The 27,283-nt window shown below is 35.1% G+C and overlaps 1 protein-coding gene across 10 annotated transcripts in view; it reads right to left on the bottom strand.

Moving 5' to 3' along the window:
* Positions 1 to 1,885: 1,885 nt before the first annotated feature.
* Positions 1,886 to 27,283, bottom strand: part of DOCK9 (dedicator of cytokinesis 9) — a 95,665-nt gene continuing 70,267 nt past the window's right edge. For 2 of the 10 annotated variants that reach the window (XM_058019040.1, XM_058019044.1), the window contains exons 37-54: positions 26,595 to 26,642; positions 24,727 to 24,863; positions 21,758 to 21,873; positions 19,923 to 20,060; positions 19,428 to 19,610; positions 18,697 to 18,810; positions 18,343 to 18,558; positions 16,590 to 16,647; positions 14,610 to 14,716; positions 11,225 to 11,347; positions 10,757 to 10,876; positions 10,069 to 10,104; positions 9,129 to 9,275; positions 8,137 to 8,347; positions 7,204 to 7,394; positions 5,923 to 6,023; positions 5,583 to 5,721; positions 1,886 to 3,113 (exon numbers count right to left, since the gene is read on the bottom strand). In XM_058019040.1, coding sequence (XP_057875023.1) covers positions 2,991 to 3,113; positions 5,583 to 5,721; positions 5,923 to 6,023; positions 7,204 to 7,394; positions 8,137 to 8,347; positions 9,129 to 9,275; positions 10,069 to 10,104; positions 10,757 to 10,876; positions 11,225 to 11,347; positions 14,610 to 14,716; positions 16,590 to 16,647; positions 18,343 to 18,558; positions 18,697 to 18,810; positions 19,428 to 19,610; positions 19,923 to 20,060; positions 21,758 to 21,873; positions 24,727 to 24,863; positions 26,595 to 26,642 — 2,308 coding nt within the window. In that variant the 3' untranslated portion in view covers positions 1,886 to 2,990. The other 8 variants (XM_058019045.1, XM_058019048.1, XM_058019047.1 and 5 more) reach the window with 5 other exon arrangements.

Below are 27,283 nucleotides of genomic sequence, written 5' to 3'. Positions count from 1 at the left end.
TCTCATATCCCAAACTTATCCTTCTTTCTTAGTTCAAGGTCCACAGCACAGGTCCTTAATGACTCTTCCACCACCCATGTCCAAAAGTTACCATCAGTGCTCAACTTCATCCAGCTGCTCCCTCGATCCTCTGCAGCAGGATAGGAGACACAATCAGAAGGATAAAAGTGAGAACATTTGTGGGTCCAGATAAAGACAGTTTAATACATAAAAAAACAAAACAAAACCAAGATGAAAAAATTATGCAAAAAACCCTCAATTGCTTGCCAGCAGCTGACCAATGCCCAGCCACTCCCTGAGCAAGTGCTGTTCTGGCAAACTTTTTCTGCAGTTTTTATTGCTGCACATGACACCTATATGGTACAGGACAATCCTGTGCTCAGCTGGGGTCAGCTGTCCTGGCTGTGTCCCCTCCTCCCTCCTTGTGCACCCGCAGTGTGATCATTGGTGGGGTGAGAGGCAGAAAAAGCCTTGACTCTGTGCAAGGGCTGCTCAGCAACAGCTGAAACATCCCTGAGTTATCAATGCTGTTTGCATCACAAATCCAAAACACAGCCCCATACCAGCTACTGTGAAGAAAATTAATCAAAAACCTGCACAGAGCCCAAGTCTTTATAAATAAATTAACCCACACTGGATAATTAATTTACATGCTACAGAAGTAACAACAGAGAAGGGTACAGGTTGTACAGAAGGAATTATTCAGGAGGGAAATGCCCCCATTTATTACTATGTATAAAGCTTAAACAGTAGAGGGTGTGTTCCCTCATAGAAACACATCACAAGAGATTAAGTCTATAGACATGTCATTTATGTGTTAATCATTAATGATTTAAATGATTTAAGCCTGTGTAAACCTACAGCAATGTCAACTACAGTTTGCTGATTTCCATAGGCCAAGGTTCAGCAAAGCAGTTACACATATATTTAGATGTATATGTGCCTCTGTGTGTGCATATATATGCATATATATATATATATATATATATATATATATATACACATATATACACATACACAGAAACATATTCACTTCTGAATACATACTACATTTACAGGTTAGTTGTCAGATGCATCTTAACCCAAGTGAGGTCTCAGTGCAAAAGGGAAACTGTCAGTTCTGCTCCCAAGGCAAAGCAGAAAAAGTCACAAAAAATGAGGCAATTAAAAGAAGCCATCGTGATACACACAATAGCTCTTAATACATGGATACAGAAATCTTCCTGAGTGGCAAAACAGCTTTACAGGATGTATTCTATATTCTCCCAATAATGAAACACCTTTTGAGGTAGGTGTTCCTACACCTATTTCCACAGATGAACAGAAGTGTGAAGCATTTAGGGCAGAGGAGAAGAAAATGCCTCTTACAGCATTGTTGAGTTCACTGTCTAGAAGTGTATGATTTTTTTTCCTCTTGAGGGAAAGAATTTTAAACAATGAGAAATTTTGCTTCAGAAACATAGAGAAAGCAGAGTATATGCAGCATTTCACTGCCAAGATGAGCTGCTTTAGAAAAAACCTTTGATGAGTAATGGCAACATATGTGTTTCACACTGTGCTACAGAAAAATGACAGCAAACCTTATGTCATAAATAAAAGATGATTTCTACTGTCATGTGATGAAAAGTTTTGAAGACTTCCTAATATTAACTGTTCTGGTGAATAACAACCTGTAATTACAGTAACATGGTACTAGAGTCAAATGCAAGGGACTCAAAACTGATGTCTCAACTAATAATTTAGTTGCCTTTACTGACAAGGAATATGAAATAAGACCGACAAGTGTCTGCATCTCATACGCAGGATGCAAAAAGACATTTTTTAAATTCAAGCTTTCATTTTCCCCAAATGTCAGGAGTGAATCTAAAACAAAAAAACGCAGCACACAGTGAGAAAAGTAACTACTTTTTTTCTTTTAATATAGATGTAGTACAGAATGTTTAATTACAGCAGGACAGTGCTTCCAGTTAAATAAAATTAAAAACCTTTATTTTCCCCAAATATAAAATTACTAAATTAATGTCTTAAAAGAATAAGAATATGGAAAAAGCTTTAAATTATACCACCATTTACCACAGTAACCATGATTACCAATTACATACTCCATTGCTTTGGCAAAAAAGGTTTTTTTTAATAACTGCATATAAACCTAACATAGCAAAGACTGTATACATCTTTATATTGCACTTATTTATATACAGGGATAAATGAACTGTAGTCTGCATATACTTGGAATGAGCAAATTTTCAAAAGAAACTGAAAGCAGAATGGTAACAGCAGGTATGAATATTAAAAAAATGCTTAGAAATGTAATACATTTATGTACAGACTGTACGGACTGTATTAACAAACCATATGTACATAACAATTTACTACTATTGATATTTTAGTATAACTCAATGTTCATTAATACAGACCTTTGGTTGTATTTAGTTGTTCAGTAAGACCTAAGCTCGCATACCTCCAAAATGCAACAAGGTATAAAATAAAGAACAACAATTTGCCAAATGGTACAAAAACTACTATTGTCAGTTCCATTAAACCCCAAAAACTAGTGTCTCTGTCTAGCCCCAAAATAGTTCTTGTACTTGGAATCTCTATGTGCCATACACAAAAAGAACACCTGAATGTTACATATCTGCAAAATTACATCCCACAACACCTTTTTTGTAATGTGCAATTCATCTTAATAATACTTTCTAACGAAAAACAGAAGCTAACTTCATAATTTTCCAACACGCACTTCTGCAATGACATTGTGAACACTTTTAAATTTTACCAGCAAGATTAAAAAATATATATGTGTGCCTCCCTTACTCTAAAAGACTATTACCAGTAACTGCTATTTGCTAAGTGTGCTCAGACATTTGTATGAACTACGCATTTTGCATGTGCCCAACATTTAGCTTCGAGGTCATCCTGAGTTTGCACACAATGAAGTAAATCCACAAACTTCAAAAGAAACAAACATACTTTCCTTTACAAAACAATCATGCAACTGAAGAAGAACTGGGCATCCCGTGAACTGTTGTGCTTGTCGGAGTCCCACTTATGGCGTTGAAAATGTGCAGTGAGTTGGGCATGACACTGGCCTTTTCTTCCACTGGAGTAATCTTAAAATGAAAGACAGGTATTTACCAAAATGTTTCAAAATGTGTTACTTATGTATTTATTTTTATGTTTCAAAATGGCACAGGCATGTCTAAAACAGCTAACCAATTTCTTGATGTGCTGCTCATTGACTCAGCCTACTAGTACTTTTTCAACTGCACAAAACTTTTTGGAAATGGTTACTCTTTTCGGCCATCTCCTAGATTTAGGAGAAGTTACTTCTCCAATATCAGTTCTCCTAACTCACTGTCCTCTGCAGAGGATGCTTGGACAGTTTCTATCATTCCTCCTGTTAACTTTCAAAATGAGTTTCATAGTGACAACAAGCTAACTTTTTGCCCTTTTTTGGTTTTCCTTTTTTTGACTTAGAGGTATGATTTGAGCATTTCTCACAAAAACTATCAAAACATTGCAAAGATTTCATTCTTAACAGCTATAAACAAATTGATGCTAAAATTAGAAATACCACAAAAAAAGGAATTATATACAGATTAGACAAACTAATAGAACAGAAGTAGAGAAAACTAATTACCATCCCATCTGATCATATTGGCAAGCAGCAGAGGAGAAAAAAAAAATCTGTTAAGATTCTTTTATGCATTTTTATAACAAATTTTTTGCAGTTCTTAAGACCTTGTATGGTTACATTACAGCTAATAGTTTATTCAGTGATGCAAAGCTCTTTTTCCCAAAACAGCAATAGGCAGATACATAAAGGAGACATTTTAAAAGATTTAAGTGAAGACCTTCATGTTTCTAAGCCTTCAGGGGAATTATCAGTCTAACTGACAAAAAGCCAAAACCCTAAAGCAAAACCACCAACAACATAGCATGTTTTAATTATGCACAACTAATTACATTTGCATAAGAACACAGTAGTAGGCTTATAGTACATATTAGTGCAGTCAGTGCTGTTCTTTCATATTCTGTTCACAGTATCTTAAGAATATCAGTTGTTTGTCTAAATGTAAACCAAGAGAAGTAGGGGCAATGTGATTTACACCTGAAGTTCCAGGACATGCTTTTTCTTATCACCAATCTTTGGAAACTCACACATGTTAGCATTTTTTAAACGTCTACATCTTCCACTGAGTTCAATGTACTTTTTCTTCTGTACAAATTTTCATTATATTCTTTTCCTGTGCCAGGGAAATGCTAATCTTGCATTTATCATTAAATTCTTTGACCAAAACACTTGCCTGTCCTTTCCAAAGGGGTATTATGTATTGCTGTCTAATTCTCTCATGTACCTTGTTCATCTCAATCAGCTTTCCAATCAGTTATCCTCCATTCCAAATCCTCCTCTGCTTATCAATAAATCACATTGAAATATAGTCCAACTTCTGCTAGCTAAGCAAATTCTTTTTCTGTTCCACAAATCTTTCAAAACTGTTTTCCTCTACTACTGTTTTTTATTAAAAAAACAAACCCAACCACATAATTCTGGAATGGTATCACTATCACTTCCTATAAATTTTGTTTCACAATGTCTTTTATTGATGGTAGCTAAAGAGTTATGTCATAAGCTCTTCTCTGTGACAGGATATCAAAATAGGTGAAGGAAAATAAAGCCAATGTGCTTCATCATAATTATATAATATCACACATCATAGTTATATAATATCACAGAGCTACTCAGAACACAGTACCTGAGAAACCACATTGGGAAATAATGGAAAGCAAGAAAGCATGTGAAGTGAGCTTTAGACAAGTGGCACATTTTTGAACAGAAAAAAGTTCCCCATAAAAGTTTTGGGTACCATCTAAGCAAAGGTCGAATAAAGGCAAACCTCTCTTAAGAATTATAAACCATTCTATGTTTCTGGAAAAAGGTTTTAAAAGTAACAGTGCATGAAAGAAAACAGGGCTGAAGTGATGAATATGATGAATAAAAATGTCAAGCATGCAGGGATCAAGCACTGAACTTCAGCTCTTCCTGTCCTCCTGGAAATAATATCTTTTCCTTTGAACTCATGAGACATTTCTACCATGGAACCCAGATGCAAAGGTTCATCTCATTCCACAAAAGTTCTGGGTTTCCATCCCCACATATTTCTAGCTTGTCAGTATTGGACTTCCCTCAAGAAAATGTATTGGAATATCTCTTGAAAGACATTTAACTCTTTGTTGCAAAAGCAATTATTTACACCTCCAAAATCGAAGAAGAAAAGGCTAAACTTGCGGATGGTATATATTAACTTAATTACATTTGTTTTATCTTTACTGCAGTCTTCCTTGCCTACAAAAAACTAGGCTGGGAATACACAAGCAAATATAAATAAAACCAGACTGGGAAATACACAAGCCAGAGAAGTGAAGGTCCACCATCTCATGACAGGCTTATACTCCCACAGAAAGAAAAAAAAAGAAACAATCCTTTTGTGTAAAGCATCCCATACATTTCCCCTACTCTTTCCACATTATAGTTACATTCTGAATGATAGCATGCATAATTTCATTTCAGCACATACTTGTTCATGCATTATTTCAGAAAGCTCTTTTGCCATTTCTCTGTAGTTTGCCTTCATTTCTTCTTGATATTCCAACTGATCTTCCTTTATCAGTCGTTCATTTACACCCAGAGCATGCCCACAGGCTTCAACAAATTGCCTGATTTGGAGAAAATAAGAAAGTTCTCAAATAGAAATCCAAATGATTGATTTAAAATGTCAGCTTAAAGTACGTTATTAATGAATCAGAACACTTTAAAAGTTGCAAGTTTCAAAAGGAATTTTTATGAGTCTTGGGGAAAAAGGTCCATTTTTTCCCTCTCTCCCCTCCCCAAGAATTCCCAAACCTTCCATGCCATACCTAAAAACTTCTTTTAGGAGCTTTACTTTATTGTCTGGATATCTTTTGGTGTTAGTGTCATCTAAGAAAGCTCTTGCATATGCTAATGGACCAGCATTAACCTAAAAAGAACAAGAATTTAAAAACAGTCAGATATCAGACGTACTGTCTTAGCAATGACAGGCCCTACAGGCATTTATTGCATTTGATTTTCCTATGAGAATACATTGATTTCAAAAAAGCTGGACTTAGAAAACAAGAAAACTACTCAAGATGGAGCATTAAAGCAGGAAAGGTCTCTCCAGTGCTATAAACCTGTCCTGGCACAAAGAAACCACTTCAATGATGTGGCAAAGTAACTGCAGATATTGCCAATCTGTCATCTCTGCTATGAAATGAGAGTGGGAGAATGAGATAACCTACTACTGTTTGGTCTGTGTATCTATTGAAAACAGATTTGCAAGCTGAGAATTCTGCAAAAACCCGCAGAAGTTTAATTGTGCTCTTAGGGCAGCTACAGGAGAAGTGGTTTCAGTGACTTATGACTCATCCTTATTATTCCTTCATATTATCAACAAGAGCCTCTCCCTTCTCATTCCATAACACCAGCTTACCACTTACTGATTCTGGAACCTTGGTTTGGTTTTTTTCCCTTTTCTGCTGAATGAGACAGCTGGTCATATCAGATGACTGAACAGTTTTTTTGTTTCCAATCAATTTAAAATAATAGAGCAGCACATTTGTCACTGCATTTTTTTGAAGATCCTTTCCATACTGACTTGTACATGCTACACCTGCTTCAGGTACCCATTCTGGTGAATCTGATGGCTTCTTTATACATTCCACTTCCTGCTTGCCTCAGGCAAAAAGGCACACACAATGAGATTTTCTATGGTTATTTTTTTCCTATATGTTATCACTCATTCTTTATCTCCATAGGGCTCTTACAAAAATGTCCTAGACCTACTGTGGGCAGACCTACAGCTAGACAAAATATGCTAATTTATCTTCAGGTTCATCTATTATCTTCTAGCAGTTTCAGCTTTTCACCAAAATCTGGTGGGGCTTGGAATGCAACATATTCCAGAGATGAATCTTAATTCTTTTGTGCAACTGTCTCTGATCAGTTGTTTATATTAAATACTTTTATTTCTTTTCCTATTCATGGAATAACTGCAGACAGTGAGCATTTTTCTAATTTAGGACACTGTTGAATGCGCAGAATAGAAACAAACTATAAAATGCTACTAATATAATTTTTAAAGGACAGAAGCAAATGAAACTTTATGGCAAAGCTCTTACCTGAACACTGACACTTCCCTGTAGCTTCAGCTGCAATTTGATCATATCAACTTCAGCTGAAGAGCAAAGCTGCCTAAGCTCTGCAACTTTTTTACTCATTTCATCAATGGCTACTTCAATGGGGTTTAAATCAGTGTGGTGCTGGTACATCACTGGAATGCGCTTTTTCACATATGGGAAGCAATGTATGGCTGTGGACAGAAACAAGTTTAACACAGTCAGGAAAAGATTTTTTAATAAGGTGTGCTTTGAGAGAATCTTACGCTAAATCTCATTTTGATGTAATCAGCTGCCCAATTTAATAACTTATATAATTATAAATATTGCCAAATGGACCGGGAGGCAAGACACTGAAATGCAAATATGCACAGTGTTACATGGATTACAGCAAAGAAAGATCACTGTCATTACTGCTACTAATAACCACCAGAAAAAACCACTGGAATTTAATTTAATGGAGAACTCTGAAAAGAATTGCTTAACATTCACAAATCTCAAAGAAGAGAAGAATCAAAAATAGCGAAGCTTTATTTTCTATTTCCTCACAAGTACTGGCTATGGACAGCTATAAAGTCACTTTTTATTATAAAGTCACTTTATTATTATAAAGTAACTTATTTGTTTTTACAACTATATTAATACAGAAACTCATACTTAACAGAGACAAAACACAAGATAGTCTTTTTCTAAGAAAAAGGAAAGCCAGAGTCCAGATTCAGAATTCTGAAAGCTTAAGGAAAAGGAGATAATTATTTTGAGGATTCCTCACTGAAGAAATCAACCTGGAAAACCTAGTTGTGGCCAAAAATATGACAAGGATTTTAGCTGATAGCTATAAAGGAGTTAGTTAAGTGAAATGAAAAAACCCATACAGAACAAAATAAGACCATTTGAACTAATGCTTCCAGTGAAAGCATTCCATTCCATCAGTACCTGTCAAAATAGTCCTTCGCTTACACTGCTCCTCTACCCCTCCTTGTCTTTTACCACCTTGAGTAAAAGGCATCTCAAACATGAAGCGACGAATGTTATGAGTCCTTTCAAAGTCTGTTTTTCTCTCCTGCAGCTCCTTTTCTTCAAAGTATGGAACTACATGCGTAACTTGAATATATGCATATTTTGAATCTAAATCCTTAGGATTTACCTTAAAAACAGGACAAAAAAAATCAAATAGCTACATTGTGAATAAAGTGGATCTAATAGTAGTCACACAACTTCCAGAAATTAAATTCGGTCTCTTAACCTCTAAATTATTGAAAACATGGGAAATGTTCATGCTTTCACAGGAGTTTTCTGTATTCAGTTTTTAACTATTAGGAAGAAAGACAGCCAGATGCATTACAGTGCACTGTGGATTTTTTGGTTTGTTTGGTTTTTGGAGGTTTTTAACCGCTCATAATTATGAAACCCAGTCCTTTCATCAAGTCCTCTTCTCTTTTTAAAGTTCCAATATTGAAATGCCCACCATTTCTGCATTTAAAGGTCAAAATGCACAGAAATTTTTGAATCAAGGATTCAAAAGGATCCTTATCAAGGAACAAAAAGAGCCATGAAATTATACTAAGAGGAAGTCACCATAAAGTCTAAGGGTGAGGTGTGGAAAAGGGAAGAACTTCCAAACAATGACTGTGCATGAATGGGCAAGAAATATAGCTAAAGTTAACCCAGAATAAGATCATAATCCAAATTTGTTCTAAGATACAATTACTGTTTTGAGAGGTAACACTACAGAAATTAAGCTTTTTGGTTGCTCTAAAAGGCATACTTAGTAGGAGATAACATTCCTCTTGTGCCTTTCCAACAGCAGAGCTTTTAGATGCAGGTGTTTGTGTGCCAAATGAGAAACAGCCAGTGAGTCCACAGTATTTCAAGTAAACTAGTGAAAGCAGTATATTATAATTTTTTAGAGAGAATAAAGATCATACTTTGCCAGAATCCTGAATCATTTTGACATTTTCAGCTCCAAATTTGTCAGAGTAGAGTTTCTGGAGTCTTTGGGAAATTTCTGAGAGAGGTGTGAGTTTAGGCTCTTTATAGATATATTCCTTTCCATCTTCATCCTCAAAGAAACCCTGTAAAAAATAAAGTAATAAAAATCTTGGGGAATAAAACATAAGGGAAATGACTAAGATGGATATAATGTGTGTGGTTCAAAGGAAATATAAACATTTAACATTAGTATTCAAGCAAACATAAATAGACAGAAATTAAAATCTAAGTAAAAAGATTTTCTAAGAGAATAAAAAAAACAACAGAAAAATGTAATTCTCTACTACAACATGAGCGAAAGATAATGGAAACACAGAGTTTAAATTTTAAAAGTTTGTAGCAATTCTATGGTGTGACAAGCCTTTGAGATAAGTTTCTTTCACTTTTACTTAAAAGTGAACTTGCAGCACTGTTTCACTTGCCAAAATTGGTAGTCTTGCCCAACAGGACTATCTGTTTCACAAGTGACTATTTTGGCAGAAGTTTACATTAAAATAATCTGAAAATTTTCCTTAGGTAGTTATAAAAAATTCCACAAGATGAAATATAATTATGCAAAGATCTTAATTTTATGATGTACTATTGGTATATACTTCTTTATTTTATTACACACAGTACTGTTTTTAAAACCTCACCTAAATGCACAATACATGGAAAGTGAAACAGTTCATTGGTTTAAAACAACAAGCCATGTTGAGTTCATGTTTGAAACCAGAAAATAAATATTTTTGTCATAAATGAAACAGACAAAATAGAAAAGCACAACATATCATGTATAAACACAGGCTAGATTGACAAAAATACCCACACCAAACTAAGGTGAAATGCAGTAGTTGGTACTGCATTGCTTGCTTTGTAAGCAGTTACTGTAATTACCTCAACATCTGTCTCACTGTCTGTAAACTGGTATTGCTATAAAGTCATAAAAGACAACAGAATACATGTAAAATTATACTGCTCAGAGTATTTTACAATTCTCCATGCTCAGCTGGACAATTAAGCAACTGGGCTATGCATGTAGAGAGTGTTTTACTGGATACTGCGTGATACCATAGGGATACAGAGGCATTCTAGACACGGACCAGAGGATGTGAAGCTGCCCAATACACAGCCAGAAGTTTGGTTTGAAGCATGCAATACTGATGCATAGAAAAGAGTGATCTGTTCTCTAAATGGAGCTTGATGTTACTTTTGGACTTGCAATGGCTATTAATGCATACCAATCTAAGAAGCAGCCTTGCAAACCACACCGTAGCACTACAGACATTAAGTCAATGCATTGCTAAAAACTGACATTACAGAAAACTTACCGCTGCCTTAAGGTAGTAAACAAAAGAAGAAAAAAGGAAAAAAGGCAAAAAAATTTACTGAGGAAAATTATAAGACTTTTACTGGAATTGATAGATGTTTTAAAAATAAGTTACTGATGGTGTTTCTTTATTTCATATAGAACACATTCCTTGTGCGTTTTATATCACTGTATCAATACAGATGATGAAAGAGTAAACCTTGCAAAATAAATTCAGGCTTTTTTCACTGCATAGAGCAGGCCAGTGAAAGGAACACTCACTTGTCCAAAGAATGCTACCCTGAAATAAGTTCCCAGCAGCCTCTTGCCTGTATGCATAACTTCAGTAACTTTGCTGTATGCTCGATGAAGGGTGTCATATAAGTGAGCAAGCCTCTAAAAGTAAAAGAAAACAATAATGAGGGAGAAGAACAAAGCACAACTTTCCTATCTTAAAATAATAAATTATGTCCTTGTAGCCAGTAACAACTGAAAACATTCTTTTATTGAATGGTTGTATTAGGTTTAGCATTTGTATCAGGATGACAATATGTAAGACTAGTTTTTAATTATTTATATTTAAAGAAAAATAATTATTTAAAATGAAAACAAACATTCCAACACATTCAAACTTCAGTTACAATTTCAATACTCTTATTATGTGATGTACAATGTGCCATGCAGTTAGACTTGAAAATTCAGGATTTTTTTCTTGCTCAAATTTACATTTGATGAATTAAGTACCTCAAAATCTCTCCGTTTTTCATAAATGGGAATTATAAGCTTATATATATCAGCAATGAGTTCATAGCGTTCTGCCTTCCAGAGTCCATCAGCACACTGCTCCAACAATTCCATCAGCACATCCTAGATTTGGATACACATTTAGAACGATTCAGTACTCATCAAAAGCACAGCAAATAATTATACCAAAATTCTTCCCAGTGAAAAGGGAAATCTTGCCTCAAAACAGAATTATGTACACTTTGTAATTTAAGTTATTGTGGCCATCAAAAAATGCTAAAAGGAAACAAAACAATACAGAATGGTCTGAGGTTACACACATACTCCTCCTATTTAGAAACAGCATGTATCTTTTGGATATTTTTGAAACTTCTTTGGACCTTCTTCTACCACTCTTGCATCACAGTGGTGAAGCCAGAAGCTGGAAAAGCTCCTTTCATGCTTAGAAGCTACTCTATTCCACCTCCTTCTTCCCTTTGGAAGGGGACTAAGTCAGCTTAAAGACATCACTAAGAAAATCAATTTTTAACACTGCGAGCACAGACTAAAGAATGGTACCCTTATCCCTTATCCTGTAACAGACCTTAAAATACTTCCTCCTTTCCCCCAGTCATTTTGGGGCTGTACAGACTCCTCAGTACCTCCATTCTCAGCAGCCAAGTGGTGACAAGTGACAGACCAGTGTCACTGCTGGACCACAAGGGCTGTCCACAAACACTGGTTTATGACACAAGTCTTAATTCAGACACCAGAGGGCATCCAGATGTAGCAAAGTAAAATTTTGTTTACAAAAGGAAAAGAACATGAAGAGCACAAGCTTCAAGCAGGAGAGCTGATAGGAAGGAGCAAAAGAACACAACATTTTTTGAGCCACATGTCTCAATATTTATCCATTCTCATGGGAAAAGTTCCATATATGCAATCAGTTTCCCTTGACACCTGTGAGCACAGCCTCTTGCTCTTGCTGGTGCTTCTCTTGGAAAAGTCTGATTCTTCGCCTAACCACTTTAGGAGTTGGACTTTCTTGAGTTTCTTGACACCTGTCTTGACTTTTGGGGGTCAGTGCTGGGCACAAGGTTAGAGATGGGGTTCCACAAATGCCAGCATAAAAGGGAAAAGAACTCCCTTCCCTCTGCTTCTTGAGTCAATCCTCTGAAACACATCACAGCCTGCATTGGCTTTTGTTTCCACAAAGCCACACTGATGATTCCCATCCAACAGGCACTCCACTAGAAACTTCCAGGTCTCTCTGCAGAGCTGCTGCTTGGCCTGTACTGAGATTTTTTTTGCTCTTTTTTTTTAAAGGTGCAGGGCTTTGCACTTGTCTTTGTACAGCCTTGAGAGGACACTGTGTTCCTGCAAGGCTCCTTCCTTTACCCATCTGCAAATCAGGACAATGCCTCTCATGGAATGTCACAGGCAAACAACTGTTTTGGTGAAATGCACACAGTAGCCTTGTTAAAAAGCAAAATCCCAAATGAACTTTCTGGCTAGCTTAGGTAACCCTGACCTCACACAGAATTCTTTTAAAATGAGAACTAAATCGAGAATCCCAAAATTTCAATTTTTTAAAAATGAGAATCTATGGAAGTCTTCAGATTTTAACTAGGAAGAGGTTTTATAAACTGGAGAGTATGAAAGATATTTTAATCCCTTTAGAAACATGAAGGGATTCTCTCTGATCTTCCAGTACTTGTAAATGCTCCTTTAGAAATTAAAATAACTAGCAAAAAGGGAAATATCAAGTTTTAAGGGAAGAAATTCCATATGGCTTGTTACCATGTATAGGAAAAATTCTCATCAGAGCATCATTTTGCTAAGTAGTAGTAAAATACAACTTGAACAATGTTTCTGCTTTTTCACTTCTGTACCAAATTGATCTCATTTTTTTCTCAGACAATACAGTTCTGCTTACTTATGAACACACTGAGGAAACACTCCATTTATGAATATGTTCCTGTTCATGAAGGAACAGGCCTACCTGTTCTGAAGCACTTCTGAAATTATTTTTAGTCTGCTAAAGCCAAACAGTTCTTCCCTATTGTTACTCTTATTATTATTACTATTTCTCCCCTATTATTCCTTTTCCCATGTTTCAGCTAACTTTCAGAATTTATCTGAAAAATAGTAATTTTTTTCAATATTTCATCAGTTAGAGTACTACATGGTTAAGTTTAGAAAGGGTTGCATGCAGGGAAAAATTAAAATTGGCTTGGTTTGATCCTTCTGCAAGCTGTACAGGCTTATATTTTCACTCTTGGCTTACTTCCGTTCCACGGAAATACTGAGAGATGGAAATAAATTTGTGTAGGGTTCAATGACCCAGAAAAATCAGTATATTCTTTTTGCAGGGAGTGACTAATGAAAACGAGAATAAAGACATTCCAATTTTTTAAAAAATGCATAATAATTTAACTCTGACAAATGGTCTGGCAGGAAAACAGTGACAGAAATTTGCAACAAAACTTTCCATCAGCAGTAGTCACTAGAATTCCTGATCTTCAATAACTTAGAGCAGCTTGCATTTTGCTTTGAGTAGCATGCTAAAATTCATGCTGGATCAGAAGAATCAATGATTTTAAAAAGAGAGCACAAAAACTGAAAAAAAAATACAACCAAAAACCAATTTGTACACTCAAGTAATATTGTCATACAGCTTTACCATACACTAATTAAAACACAAAAGAAAATATTTTTTTTGGTACAACTACACTTACAAACCAGAGGGTTTTCCAACATGACTGCTGCCAATTATGGTCTGCCCCTCTCTGCCACAACTATACCAGTAAATACAAGTGCAGACAGCTTTTCATGAGCAAGATTATTAACATTTTCATATAGGCTGCTCACTAGTAAAATTTACTGTAGAGTTTGCACAGATGGATCAGCAAACACACAAGGAGTGAAACTTAAGCCAGAAGAAACACATGGACACGAGTCTGGTGTCAGTAAAACTACTTTCATTGTTATGGCATATTTGCTTTGGGAAATTGTAAACAGCAGAAAACCAATGAACACATTTTCATGATTTCTGGTGGAGTAATACTCTAAAGCCAAGTCAGATTTTGCTAACTCTAATAAGTAACCCACATTAGTGTTCATCCTGTCAACTAGAATAAACCCCCAATTTGCTTTTATTCCAGAAGTGCAATAAAACGTGAGTTGATGTGCTAGCACTGTATTTAAAATACATGCATACGGTAAATTCTCTAAATCTGGGCCATCTCACGGAATTTTTTTATTTCAGCTTTACGGTACAAATATCTGATCAGAAAACAATTGTTGTATCCCTTATATCAGTAATTCTCCAGACTGAAACATAAAATTTGGAAAAAACCCCAGCCTTTCCATGTATGTAAATTTTAACATTTTTATGTTTACTTACTTCATTGAAGTGAACATCTTGCATTCCAACATCCTCCATCATTGAAGCCTCTTCATCTATATTTGGTGTGATTACTCTGAAAGCAGTACAGCCTTGCCTAAACATCCCTGTCATTGAAAAAGAAATAGAGACTACTTTCATTTTCTCCAGCAGGATAACATTGGGTCATTTTGTGATTCTGGATAAAGCAGAAGTCATGTTTAAATATACCTATCACCAAATAAAGGAATAGATCAGCTTCCCACTGCATGGTTAAAATACAAGACCTTACATTACTGTGAATGTAGAAATGAGTTTCAAAAAACCCAAACACATCACATTACTGTGAATGTAGAAATGGGTTTCAAAAAACCCAAACACATCAATGTCTGGACCCTTACCTACCAAACTAAGTACTGTCTGAATCTTCCTACTTTATCTTAAATTTGTGTCTAATCTACCCCATCCTAAGTCTAAGGTACTCAAGGTAACTTTTACAGTATTTAAACTGCCATGAAGTTTACTTACTGAACTGGACTTGAGTACAGGGGCAGGACCTGACACATACTTTTTACCAGTCTGAACAATATGAATGACATTAGCCATAAAAATATGAGCAAGGGATGGCAAACCAGATTATTCAAACAAAGAAAACCAGGAAAAACTAACAAAATACCAATCTAACTTCCTTTACTAAAAAAAAAAACCTCAACAAAAATGGAGTATAGAATGTTCCAACATGAAACCCATGTCTTTCACTCATGCTGTTTAGATATTTTTGATTACATTGGACTGCTGAATTAAGAAAACAGGATTTTCTGTATCAATTAAAACCTCAAGGGCAATCAGTAAATATTATGGAAGCTTAAGGGTTTGAACATATTTATTTTACAACTCATTCCTCCAAAAATTCTTGCTGCTCAGTGAGGAGTTCTGACCATCAGAGGTTTTACTGAATGATTGCCTCAAATGCAAGGAGCTTTTCTGTTCTTAGAAATACCACAGGTAGGAGTCTGACTCTCTGTATTACTGAGGGGAAATAAATTTTATATGACAGTATACAAAAATAGCAGAACACCCAAAGGAACTCACAAATAAATAGAGACTATCACTAGTTCTCAGGTATCATCAGGCTTCCAACTGGACACAGTAATTTGAATAAGCAGCTTATTTCAGATTTGGTCTCAGAGAAGGTTCTGAAATCACTGGGGTAAAGAAAATAGACTATACACTGCAAAAGCATTTGGTGAGAAGCACAACAAGAATAGAGATAAATCATCTTTTAGACTCATGATTTTACTTCATTTTGAACTGCCATGCAAAGGCAAAGCTAAAAAGATGCAAACATGAATTTGCCCACAAATCCAAAACACTATCTCAACATCATAATCAGTTTTAACAGGTTCCTGAAATTTTCAAGAGAGCTCTTTTTATTAATTTAAGTTGAATCTCAAATCCCTGACTGAGAACTCTTCTGATCCTGTAGATGAAAGGTGGTTTTCTACCCTATCTCAAGGGTCATCAGACTCCACTTTTACAAAAGCTGCTGGCACAAAATATACCACAAGGTGAAACAGCCTGAGCACTATTATCCTTGATTGAACGTCTGAAAATTTGTACAAATTTATTTTGACTCCTCTGGCAATGCCAGGTTTCCCTAGAGGCAGTGAGAGACTGCCTCTCTCTCTACTGCTTGTAGAAACAAGAATATTCACAGATAACTCTGCTTTAGAAAGGATCTGATTTGAACTATTAGCAGCTCTGGTGTAAAATTAAAATTTTTACTTTCCAAAAATTTTACTTTGCCTTCACCTGAAATGCTGCCCCTTAGATATGCAAGTTTACTCTTAAGTATGTGAGTTTGCTACCTGGTTAGTTCAGAATTTTTTTCCCTAGTGAACACTGAAATACCTACAACTTCCTCAAGGAAATGATTTATTTTCCCAAATTATAATAATAAAATATATTCGAGTACGTTAAAATAATGTTCTGAAATCATACCTTTTCGTGTGAGATACTCTGCAACCAGTGCTGCTACATGGACATAGCACATTGCTGCCTAAAACAGAAACAGTAACAGTCTTTTAAAATACAATTAAAATGGGAATATTAAAAACAAGGTATATATGGAGAGCAACAGTATGAGACAAGTTCTTCAGTTTTCCTTTTTGCTGCTTTGCAGGAGATATTCTGTGACTACTGCAAGAGTTCTCCACCTCATTTATGTAAAGCTGTAACTCTGCAAGTGCACTTACTCCTTCTTAACCAGAGCCCTGAGTGGCATGGACAGCAGCTCACACCCCAAGAGTGACCCTGGGTCACAAATCACAAGGTAGGAACATCATGCTGTGACAAAAACAAGTGAATCTCTCTTTTGGGGGGAGGTATTTTAAGTGTTAAGCTATTAATGATTCTACTCAACATTTGGTAGCCCTTCTGCTAACGTGTTTTGTTGGCTTTTTGGCTCCTGACCAAGAAAAATGCAGAAGAAACTGGTGGTGACAGGCCATTTGAGAGCAGCAAGAGAGACATAACCAATGAATGGAATTTGAAGGAATTGATGCAGTTTGGAAAACAGAAAAAAAAAAAAGAGGGACAGAATAATTTTCAGATATCTGGGATTTTTTATGGATTTGACACTGACCACTTTTCTCCAAAAAAATAAAAAGATTTCACATCCTTGTTTTATTAAAAAGGCTTAGGCTTTCAGCAAAGTAACTATCAGTTGAACAGCTCAAATATAGAGGCTGCACATCCTCAAACAATGGAAGTGAAGGAAAAAGGTAAAAATCTGCCAGAAATTCTAACTCCTTTGCCTACTTTGTATTGAGTTGGACTTGATGATTTGCAGACATCTTCATCTAATTGCACAGTCAAAGATTCTAAGGTTTTAACAAAAAAATGAAAAACATAACTGAAAAGGACTAAAAGACCTTGTCTTCTCCGACAGGTGAAGCTGTTCAGTTCAAGAGACAAGCTAATAACAGAGTAATGTGTATTTCTTCTGTGTTGCTACCACATAGAAGAAGAGAATTCTAGTACAAAGAACTGAGTTGGGAAGATGGCATCTTCTATTTCTTGGAGATCTTTACTTGCTCACATGATGCTCATTTTAACAGATGTTTATGAAATGCAGTGATTTCACACAAAGCAATTTACTTTCAGATGGAAAAAACTTCTAGAAAGAGACAAAATTAATCTGTATCCAGTTAAAGTGTTAATGTCTCATTAAGACATATAACAATCCCCAATTCTGCTTTTTGCTAGAACTATTTTAAGAGCACAGTAAAAACAGAAAGCTTTCCTTTTTTTCAAATGACACAAAAAATTATTTGTCAGTTTTAAGAACATTAGTAGGTTTTTTAGTAAGCAATTTGGAATAAAGTCAAGCTAATTCTGTAAAGGCAACTGGAGGAGAATTCAAGGAGTAGCTTTAAGTGTTTAAACAAAGATATTTTTAAGTAAAAGGCCTCTCTTCCATGGCTTGCATTGTGCATTCCATTCTTAGTAGTGTGTCAGTTATAGCAGTTAAACATGTTCCTTACATTAATAACCAGAAATTACTTACAGATGTACTTGGACAGGACAAAAACTTATCAGCTATTGAAACCAATCCAGCAACAATTCAAAAATTGTTTAAAAGACTTATTATGTTACATGCTAGCAACTACATATAGTACATTCCCTTTCTATAAAGAGAAGCTTAAGCTTATTACAGGGCTAAAACTAATTTGTTTTTTTTTTTTTCTGTTACCTCTGAAAGATCTCCATTTTTAACATGGATCCTTGCCATGCTGTCTAACCATGTCTTCCTCAGTTCAGGTGTACTTGCATAGGACTTTGCCAAGCTGTACTGGAGGTCTACAAGCATTTCTGGATCATTCTCATGTTCCTTCATCTGAGCTGTAGCCATCAGCACGGTACGAATCCGTTTGGTTAAATCCTTAACATCAGAAGGGAATGTAGTGTGCTAAAACATGCAAAAGTCAGGTTAACTACTGTGTTTTCGTAGTCATTGCACAACAAAATGATAAAACATAACTGGAAAAGATGCTGTGAGAGTCTTCAAGCATCCTTCCACAGTATGGAAATAGGAATAAAAACAGACCTTAATAATCCTGTCGTTATTGGCACAATTGTTGATGATGGAAAGAGACTGCTGAAATCTAGTTCCTCCAATTCCAACCACATCAGCAATTAACTGGCTTACTGAAATAATAACCTTGACAGAAACAAACATCTTGTTAGTGCATATTTCATTAAATACCCTTGAGATGTACCTCTGAGGCAATTACAAAGGAAGTTTTGTTCTCTTTAATTGAAAAATCATTCTCCTAAATAAAATAATGTTTGGGGGTTCTTTTCCAATTACTTGTACAATAACATAGGATAAAACAGGCTTGTGTAAATTCAAGACACATGATTGACTGCTAGGTGAACTAGCCAGAGGTCATTAAACTAGCAAACTACTGTTCCCAGCTTTGTCAAGACACACAATTTTCAAATTATTTGCACTATTTTAGACTTCTGTGTGCTTGTTGCTGCATTCTTTTCCTTCTTCAGATGCAACAGGATACACCATTTAACAAACAAAATAACATCTAAAAACCAGAATGCTTTCACTGACAAATAAAACTCATTTCCTACAAAACACAGGGTCATCCAACTGTTTCTAAGTATTTCCTTGTACTGAATATATTTTTATGGCCATCTTCTTACTCTGAGTACCAGCCTTGCTTGAACCCCAAATAAATTATTTTAAGTCCACCTGACAGGGCTTTGCACACTGGTATGCAACTGTGTATGTACAATATTAAAAGAAAAAGAAAATATACTAACTTGCAGATGTGTTCGAACAAAAGACTTCTTCCCTGTGTAGTCAAAATTATTTCTCATCAAAAAGTACAGTAACTGTGAAGCTTCATTTCGAATTGAACTCAGCTTGGAATTACAGTACTTCAGAATTTCGTAGCATAGTGCAGAACACATATCAGCTCTACCTTCATAAAATGTAGAAGGAAACTGAGGAAAAAGAAGAAAACAAAAAATTTATTCATTAAAACTAGGGTCAGATCTTGATAAATTAAGCATGTCAAGAAAAACACAAATATATTCATATCCTCAAACTGTGGAAAGAGCAAGAGTTAGAGTAGGTCATGACACAAAACAATTTTTACAGCAAATCAAAGGACAAGCATTCCACACTGTTGAGATCAGATCAGTCCATAATCACCAATTTTATTTTGGTACGTTAGTTCTTAAATTCTTATATAGTATATTGTTAACTAAAGAACTGGACAAGTACTTGAAGATGAATTTTTTAGAACTTCTTACCTTGTAAATAAGTGCCCTTAAAGCACTGAATACGTTTTTCAATGCTGTTTCAGACTGATTCTTTTGAAGGAAGCAGAGGTATACATCAAATACTTTCTTCATCAGTGGATTATGTCCATGATCAGTCAGTAGCTGATTCTTTAAAACAATAGCAAGGATTCAGGAGTTTTGTACAGCAATACATTTATACTATAAGATCATATACAGATCGTCAAAAAGCAAGACATTTAAAAAATACAACCTCTATGGCATTACCAGGATGTTTAATAACACACACATACCTGAATTCTAACTACGTATTTCTAATGCTTCATTAATTTTGCTTATAAAAGAAGTGTTGCCTTCTGAATAGGCTTATAGAACATGATTGTTTTTATCAGCTGTTAATTAAATCCATTACTATTAATAGCTTTTTGAGGGGCACACTCAAAGTATTAACAGACTTTGCTTACAGTGGCTTTAGCAGCCCACACAGGGGAATTTTCTCATAGCAGTATCTCCTACTACAAGGTGATTCTGCCCCTTCTGCAACTGCCCTGGGTGCACTCCACTCTTTCTTGTCATCACTGCATAAATATAGGCATATATAAAGGAGTGGAAGAGGCTGGGTTCAGACTGGACATAGCAGAACCTTTTCTACAAGTGAGGATGTTGAGGTAATGGGACAGGTTGCCTTGGGAAGTAGAGGATGCCCAATTCCTTGAAAGGTTTTTTCAAGGCCAAGTTGGATGGTGCTTTGAGCAACCTGGCCTAGTGGAAGTTGTCTATGCCCCTGCAGAAGGATTGAACTAGATGATCTCTGGAAGTCCCTTACTACCCAAACCATCATTTGACTCTGATTTTATATATTTTAGTGCAGTTTATTGAATAGAAGCTCCTGATGGTCCTGTTTTATTTGGATCTTTAAGACTAGTCTGGCATACTCTTGCCTACCTTCTCAATATACAACACAGATAACCTTGAAGGATTGTCATTCCAAGCATGATGGGTTGATAAATGAAGGAATAGTGTTTATTCCTCTTTAAACCTTTTTAGCTAGTTTATTAATTTTCAATTCTGCAACCAGATCTCTGGACAGAACTGGCTCTAAACTCTACTGAATTAATTACCAGGAAAAAAGGAAGCTTATTGAAAATAAGCTCATGTTTTCATAACTAGATTAAAGATAAGACACTAAATTCGTATCTTCAAGCAAGAATCTGGATACATGCCCCAATTAAGGAGAAACAAGCTAGAGTCTTTTTATGTCTTTTTTATGGCTTCGATTTTAAAGTCTGGAAAACCTCAGAAAAACAGCCAAGAGGGGTAAGTAAGTGGTGTGCTATATAAAGATTCCACAGGAGAGCAACAGCAACTGATACAACTAAAAGAAGACTTATTAGTGGACAAATGGAAAAAAGTTACAGAAGAGGAACACACAAATCACTATTAAGGAGTGCATTACTATAATAAGCAGCCAAGTTCAATATGAAAGTCTGAGAGTATCCAATTATGGTTTTGCCATAGATCTTTCACCTCACATGGCCTTTAAAAGCCACTTTTACCACTAATATTAGGTAGACACTAAAGCTCCTAGAACTATTTTTAAGTTAGGCTGAGGAAGGAGCTTTTCCCATAGATTACTGCTGGTGTATGATGTGTAGCTGAAGCAAAAGCATTTTTCTGTGAGATGTTATCATTTTTTCATGAAGATAATAAAATACAATGCCAGAGAAGCTAAAAATAGCAATGCTATTTAACTAGACTATAAAAATATAACTTAAAAAAGAGTTTTAATAAGTATTTATTCTCAAAGATACTTATGGGAAAAAGTTAACACCAAGTCATGAACAAACCTTAAAAGCCATTGTGAATAATGACAGAGTGTCCAGAATTGTAATGCAAACTTCGGTGGCAACATTTGCTTCAAGTAAAGACTGGTGAAGGACATCTGCATCTGAATGGCCATAGCCTACAGAAATTCCAAATGAAGTGTAAGTGCTGGATACACTCATTTAAATGTTTCTTATTTCCAAAAGACTTGCTGAACTAGGAAAAGATTAACAAGTAAAAAGCCTGACAGAAGTTAGTATTCAATACAGGAAAAAAATTCATATGCATTTCAATAGTTTCAAATATGGTCAGACAATTATTCTAACATAATTTGCACAGGACTATAAAACATATTAAGTAAGAATTTCAACAACAGAAGCATTAAACAGCAGTTAAAAACTATGTGATATTTCATATATATGTGCACGTAGACACAAATGTGTATATATATATATATATATAGCTACACAGTTATATATATATATATATATACACATATATACACACATATATTGTGGTAAGTACTGCAGTAGGATGAAGTTACAGCTGAAAATATGAAGTTTTGGCAATTTAGTGATGTTACAATGGTCTCAAAGTTAATCACAAGTCAACCAGGATATAAATACAAAATAGTAAGCGTTGAAGGAATACAATCCCGTACTTATATGCAATTTACCACCCCAGTAATGAATTCTGCTCTTGCAGCAATACATTGCAATGTCTCCATATTTAATAAAAACATTCTATCACTTCTAGCTCCACAGTGAACTTAAATAATTTTAAAAACATATCCTGCCTCAGCACTGATAATAATGTGTCACTTCTGTTCCCTAACACTGGTCATGAAGCACCAGATTGACAAACGTGACTGGGCTGCTTTATAAACATTTGGTCTGGGTCATGTTTATATGTCAGATTTACAAACAACTCAGCATCACTAAATCAATCACAAGGATGACAAACCTGTTGAGATCAAGCAAAGAACAGAAGCAATGCCAAACTCTTTTGTAATGACACCTGGCCACTTCTTTCTGCACCTTCTTGCTTCCCTCTCTGAACTACACACATATACCCATAACCACCAGTTTCTTGAGATTTATACATTCTTTCTTTAAGCACAAAACTATACTGAAATTTCTCAGAGATGAAAGGTATCATCCCTTTCAGTTATGATAGGTATTGAAAAGGTATATATGGAAAGGTATTTCAGCTTCATTTCTAGCTTAGGTGGTTAGAAAGGGAGAAAATAAGTTTATAATTTACACTAATAGACAACTATCTTGCCAAAGAATCTTGATTTTAGAAACAAGTAAAGCAACTATTTCCACCAGACACTTCCTTTCTTTATGTATCCCACACAAAATATGTGCAAGATTATTCAAGCTCTGAATGCTATTTTGGATACATGACAAAGGCAGACTGACAACTAAACAAAACTGTAAGTTAACAACAACAGAACAAAGATATAAAAATCAATTTCATACTTCATGTGGTTTTTACAGCAACATATTTTCAATTTGTAAAACCTTGGTCAATACAATGTGTACTATCCTGATATTTATTAACTGTCCATTAAAAATCCCACCTATTATCAGTTTAGACAAAGTTACCTGAATAAGACACCTTCCTTCATAATTTCCTTCAGTTGGAAAAGAATGGAAAGTTTCTTTTTACATAAGCATGCATTTTTTAAAATCTTTCAGCTCATTGTTTCCTAAAAAATCAGTAAAAATTGCCAAGTTCTGAAAGCATGAAATCTCTTTGCACAGAGAGATGTTATCTGTTTCTCAGAGGTTTTTTTTTTTAAACCAGTCTTTATCTGCAAATTATTATACTGTACCAAATGTGTAGCTACGTAGTGTAAAGGCTTTCTTTTCTGTATCAACAACCATGTAGAAACTATGACAATACAGCAGTAGCAGACTGATTGCAAGGGAAAAAAAAAGTAATTTCCACATACTGTCTGACATTTTAAAAGCAGGCAATTGCATTTCTTACATTTTAACAGATGTGATAATGCATTTCTGAATAGAGAGGTTTTGTGGGAATTTTTTTTCACTTTTACACAAGACAATGTAATAAATCTTGTGCAATTAGGCTAAATTTTGCTTTGTATTACAGCAAAAGAGCTAAAAGATTTTAAGGGACAGTTAGATATGCTTTGAGAAATCAAAGAATGAACACAGTGAAAATACAGTTAACTCAAGTTTTACTGCACACAATCTTCAATACCAGTGTTGTATTTTACTGAATTAGTCAACAAGTTTCATTGTTTTTTGAAGCTGAAATTTGAGAAATGGTGCTTTAGAATACTTTACATACAGTATATTGCAATTTAGAAGCAGAATGTTTAAAAAGACAGGCCACAAGCAGATTTAGTTTTCAATACAGCAGTCTATACAAGCTGACTTCAACCTGATTAAATCTTACCATTGTCTACAGAAATTCCAAGAATACTTGATATCTTTCTCACACTGAAAACAGAAAAATCACTTCATTATTGGACGCTTTTTCACTTCCAGACAAACTAAATCATGGGCTCGCAATCTTTGTAGAAATTCTAAGAAACTTATTTCTCCTCAGGGGATGTCAAAACATGGAGATATGGTCAGAATACATATATTTAATTTGAGACTAGTAATTTATAAGACCACATAGGAGAAGAAAAAAATTGAAGCTCAATAAAACAAATAGAAAAAAAAAGTCAATTTTGTAACTATGCGCAGCACAAGTGTGATGCGTACATAACTAAAAGAAAAGATTAAAATACAGTTTTAAGATAGACTTGAGTTAACCACGCTCCATGTTATGGCAGCACCCAGCAGTGATTGATCCATCACAAAGCAGAGAACAGACCATGGACTGCTTCCAGCTATTCGTTTGACCTGGAACAGTAAAAGTCATTGGGATGCACTGGTGTGGCTCTGGGACCTGTCTCTGGTGTTGTGGTACTGGTTGAGGATGACAGATGTTATCATGTCATGAGACTTACTGTGGTTAAAAGTGAGAGAGTTATCCAGGCTGCTCAGCTGCTGCAATCTGGCATGCATCATTCCTGTTCTGTTACGGGAAACAGGCAATGTCTGAGATTTTCGATCATGAACTATGGATCCTAACCCCTCCTGGTTCCTGCAAGATGGGTGAAATGGGATAGAAGCAAAAGTTAGACATGTCAAACTGCAGCAAGACAGGAAGTGCTGTTAGTTAAGCACAAGAAGTTTTATAGAAAGAATTATAATGCAACCTATTCACTGTTTTCTTTATAAAACAAAAATAGGTAGCTCAAAAAAAGCTTCACAGCAAACTCTTCCTTAAAACCTCAAAGCATGAAAGCAAAAGCACACAAGCAGTCACTCTTGAAGTGCTAAATTTACTTCAGAGCTTTCAAAAAAAAAAAGGTATTTGCAAACATAAATATTCTGAAAATATTCAGAACCCAAAACTGAATCCTCTATTTTAATTGAAAAAAAATTAGCAAAAAAGTTAGGACATATAGCAGTAAAATTAGAAAGCATGCATGCAACAGGAGAGCAGGAATTAACTGAGATAGTATCATATACTTCTTACCCAAGCAGGAAGGGAGAAGAGCCATAGACTTTGTTAAATTTGCAGCAATCAAATGAAGAAAACAGAAAAGTGATCTGTGTTAGCAATCAGTACAGGCTAACTTCCTACTGTGTACCACCACCAGAGCTGATGAAAAATGAAAACCAGTGCTTGACCTGCAGAATTCCCTGTTCCCTCTCGTTCTCTGTCATTTGTGTATTTTAACAGCACGTGCATTGACTGTGATATACTTCAGTGTAGTGACAATGTGAAAGACATGAAAGTTACATTTACAATTCACAACACCAGATGCTTTCCATAGCTCAGCACTTTCAACATTAACATGCAGCACACAGACCAGGTGATGAGTAAACAAAAAAGAAGTGTAGTAGTGTCCTCTACAAACTCATCAAACAAAGCATTTGGAAGAATTTTATAAAAAACCTGAGAATTATAGACTCCTGTACATCTAAAGTTTGATGTACATTTGAACACAAAGATGACAATCAAAACCTTAAGAAAGCCAGATTTATTTTTGAGGTTTTTATATTATGTGAACCTTTTTTTCCCCCAGAAAAATCTCCAAGGAGAGAGTCAATTCTGTAGAAGAAGATTCACATTATCTAAATTAAAACCAAAAAAAGCTAACATCATAGTTAGAATGTATTACCATCCAAAGTCAGCAACAAATTTCTCACTGAGTTCAAAAGGGCCAGTATTTTAACTGCATCAGTTTAATTATAACATTACCATGTCAACAACAGTGTAAGGTCTATAGAAGTTGCTATCTTTTACTCCATTAAAAACACTTTGTATTTAAAAAAAATAATGCAAAGATATTAAATTAATACAAGTTTCTGACTCCCAGATTTTCTTCATACCTCAAATTTAAAAACAGCAGTGTTGGAATGTTCACTACTTACCTTCAAGTAAAAACACTAAATATACAAAATTTCTGAAACATTTCAATTTACGTGGTTTTATGGCCAACTGAATAAACAAAACATTATCAAATTTCTTTCCCAATGACATTATTTCAAGGAAAAAATGCTGTAAAAGATAGCATTTAAGGGATGGATTCTAAAGTCATCATTAAAAAACAGCTCACAGAACATTCTTAAAACAAATACCAGACTTCCAGACAGGATACAGATTTGTTAATATGGTAACCAGCTACTTACTTCAAAATCTTATGCATCATTCCACAATAACTCTTCTACTTGTGCAATTTGCTTGTTACAGAGGTTCAAGGCATATCTTACATAGTGCAATTATTAACAAACAAGACAGTGAAATTTAAATTCCACACAGTACCTGGCTATGTATCGTTTCCCCATGTACTGGAACTGATGTAAGCACACTCTGCAGAGAACACAAGTCAGAGAAGCCACACTTAAAAAAACCTTTTCTAGATTTATGTACACTGGAATTATTCAACAATTACTGTTAACTTTAGACTCTTGCATCATAAAAGTTCTTTATTTCTACCAGCCTTAAAATTCCCTTCCAGACCCCAAGCCAAAGAAAGGTAAATGTGTCAGTTATCTACAAATGGACAACAAGACAGGACAACTAACGTGGAAGAGAGAAGCAAAGAGATAACCAGACATTGCCTATTTATACCAATTTTGTAAATTGTGTGCAAGCGTTCAAAATAGAGGCAAAACATTTTGCTTCCCCCCACCCCAGCCTAAACTCACTTAGCTACAAATTGGATTTTTTGTTTTGTTGGGTTTTATTTAAGGTCTCCAAATTCCAGGATAACAACAGGGTTTCTGGAAGAACTATTTTCAAAAGGGAATATGCTTTTAAAACAAGATGATGAGAAAGACAAATTACCAACAAGAAATTTTAATTAAAAAAGTAATCTATATTACTGGTAAGTGCACAACACTAATGACTAATTAACTAGAAGTCATATTTTCAAATCAAGAGAAGTTTTGTGGGTGGAGGCTGTAATCCTGATTTTATTTTACTTTTTTCACACTGTAAACATTTATTCC

Source organism: Melospiza georgiana, chromosome 2, assembly GCF_028018845.1.
Source record: "Melospiza georgiana isolate bMelGeo1 chromosome 2, bMelGeo1.pri, whole genome shotgun sequence".
NCBI classification, from domain to species: Eukaryota; Metazoa; Chordata; class Aves; order Passeriformes; family Passerellidae; genus Melospiza; species Melospiza georgiana.
The sequence above is the reverse complement of the archived record's forward strand: the minus strand, read 5'-3'. Positions and strand labels throughout refer to the sequence as shown.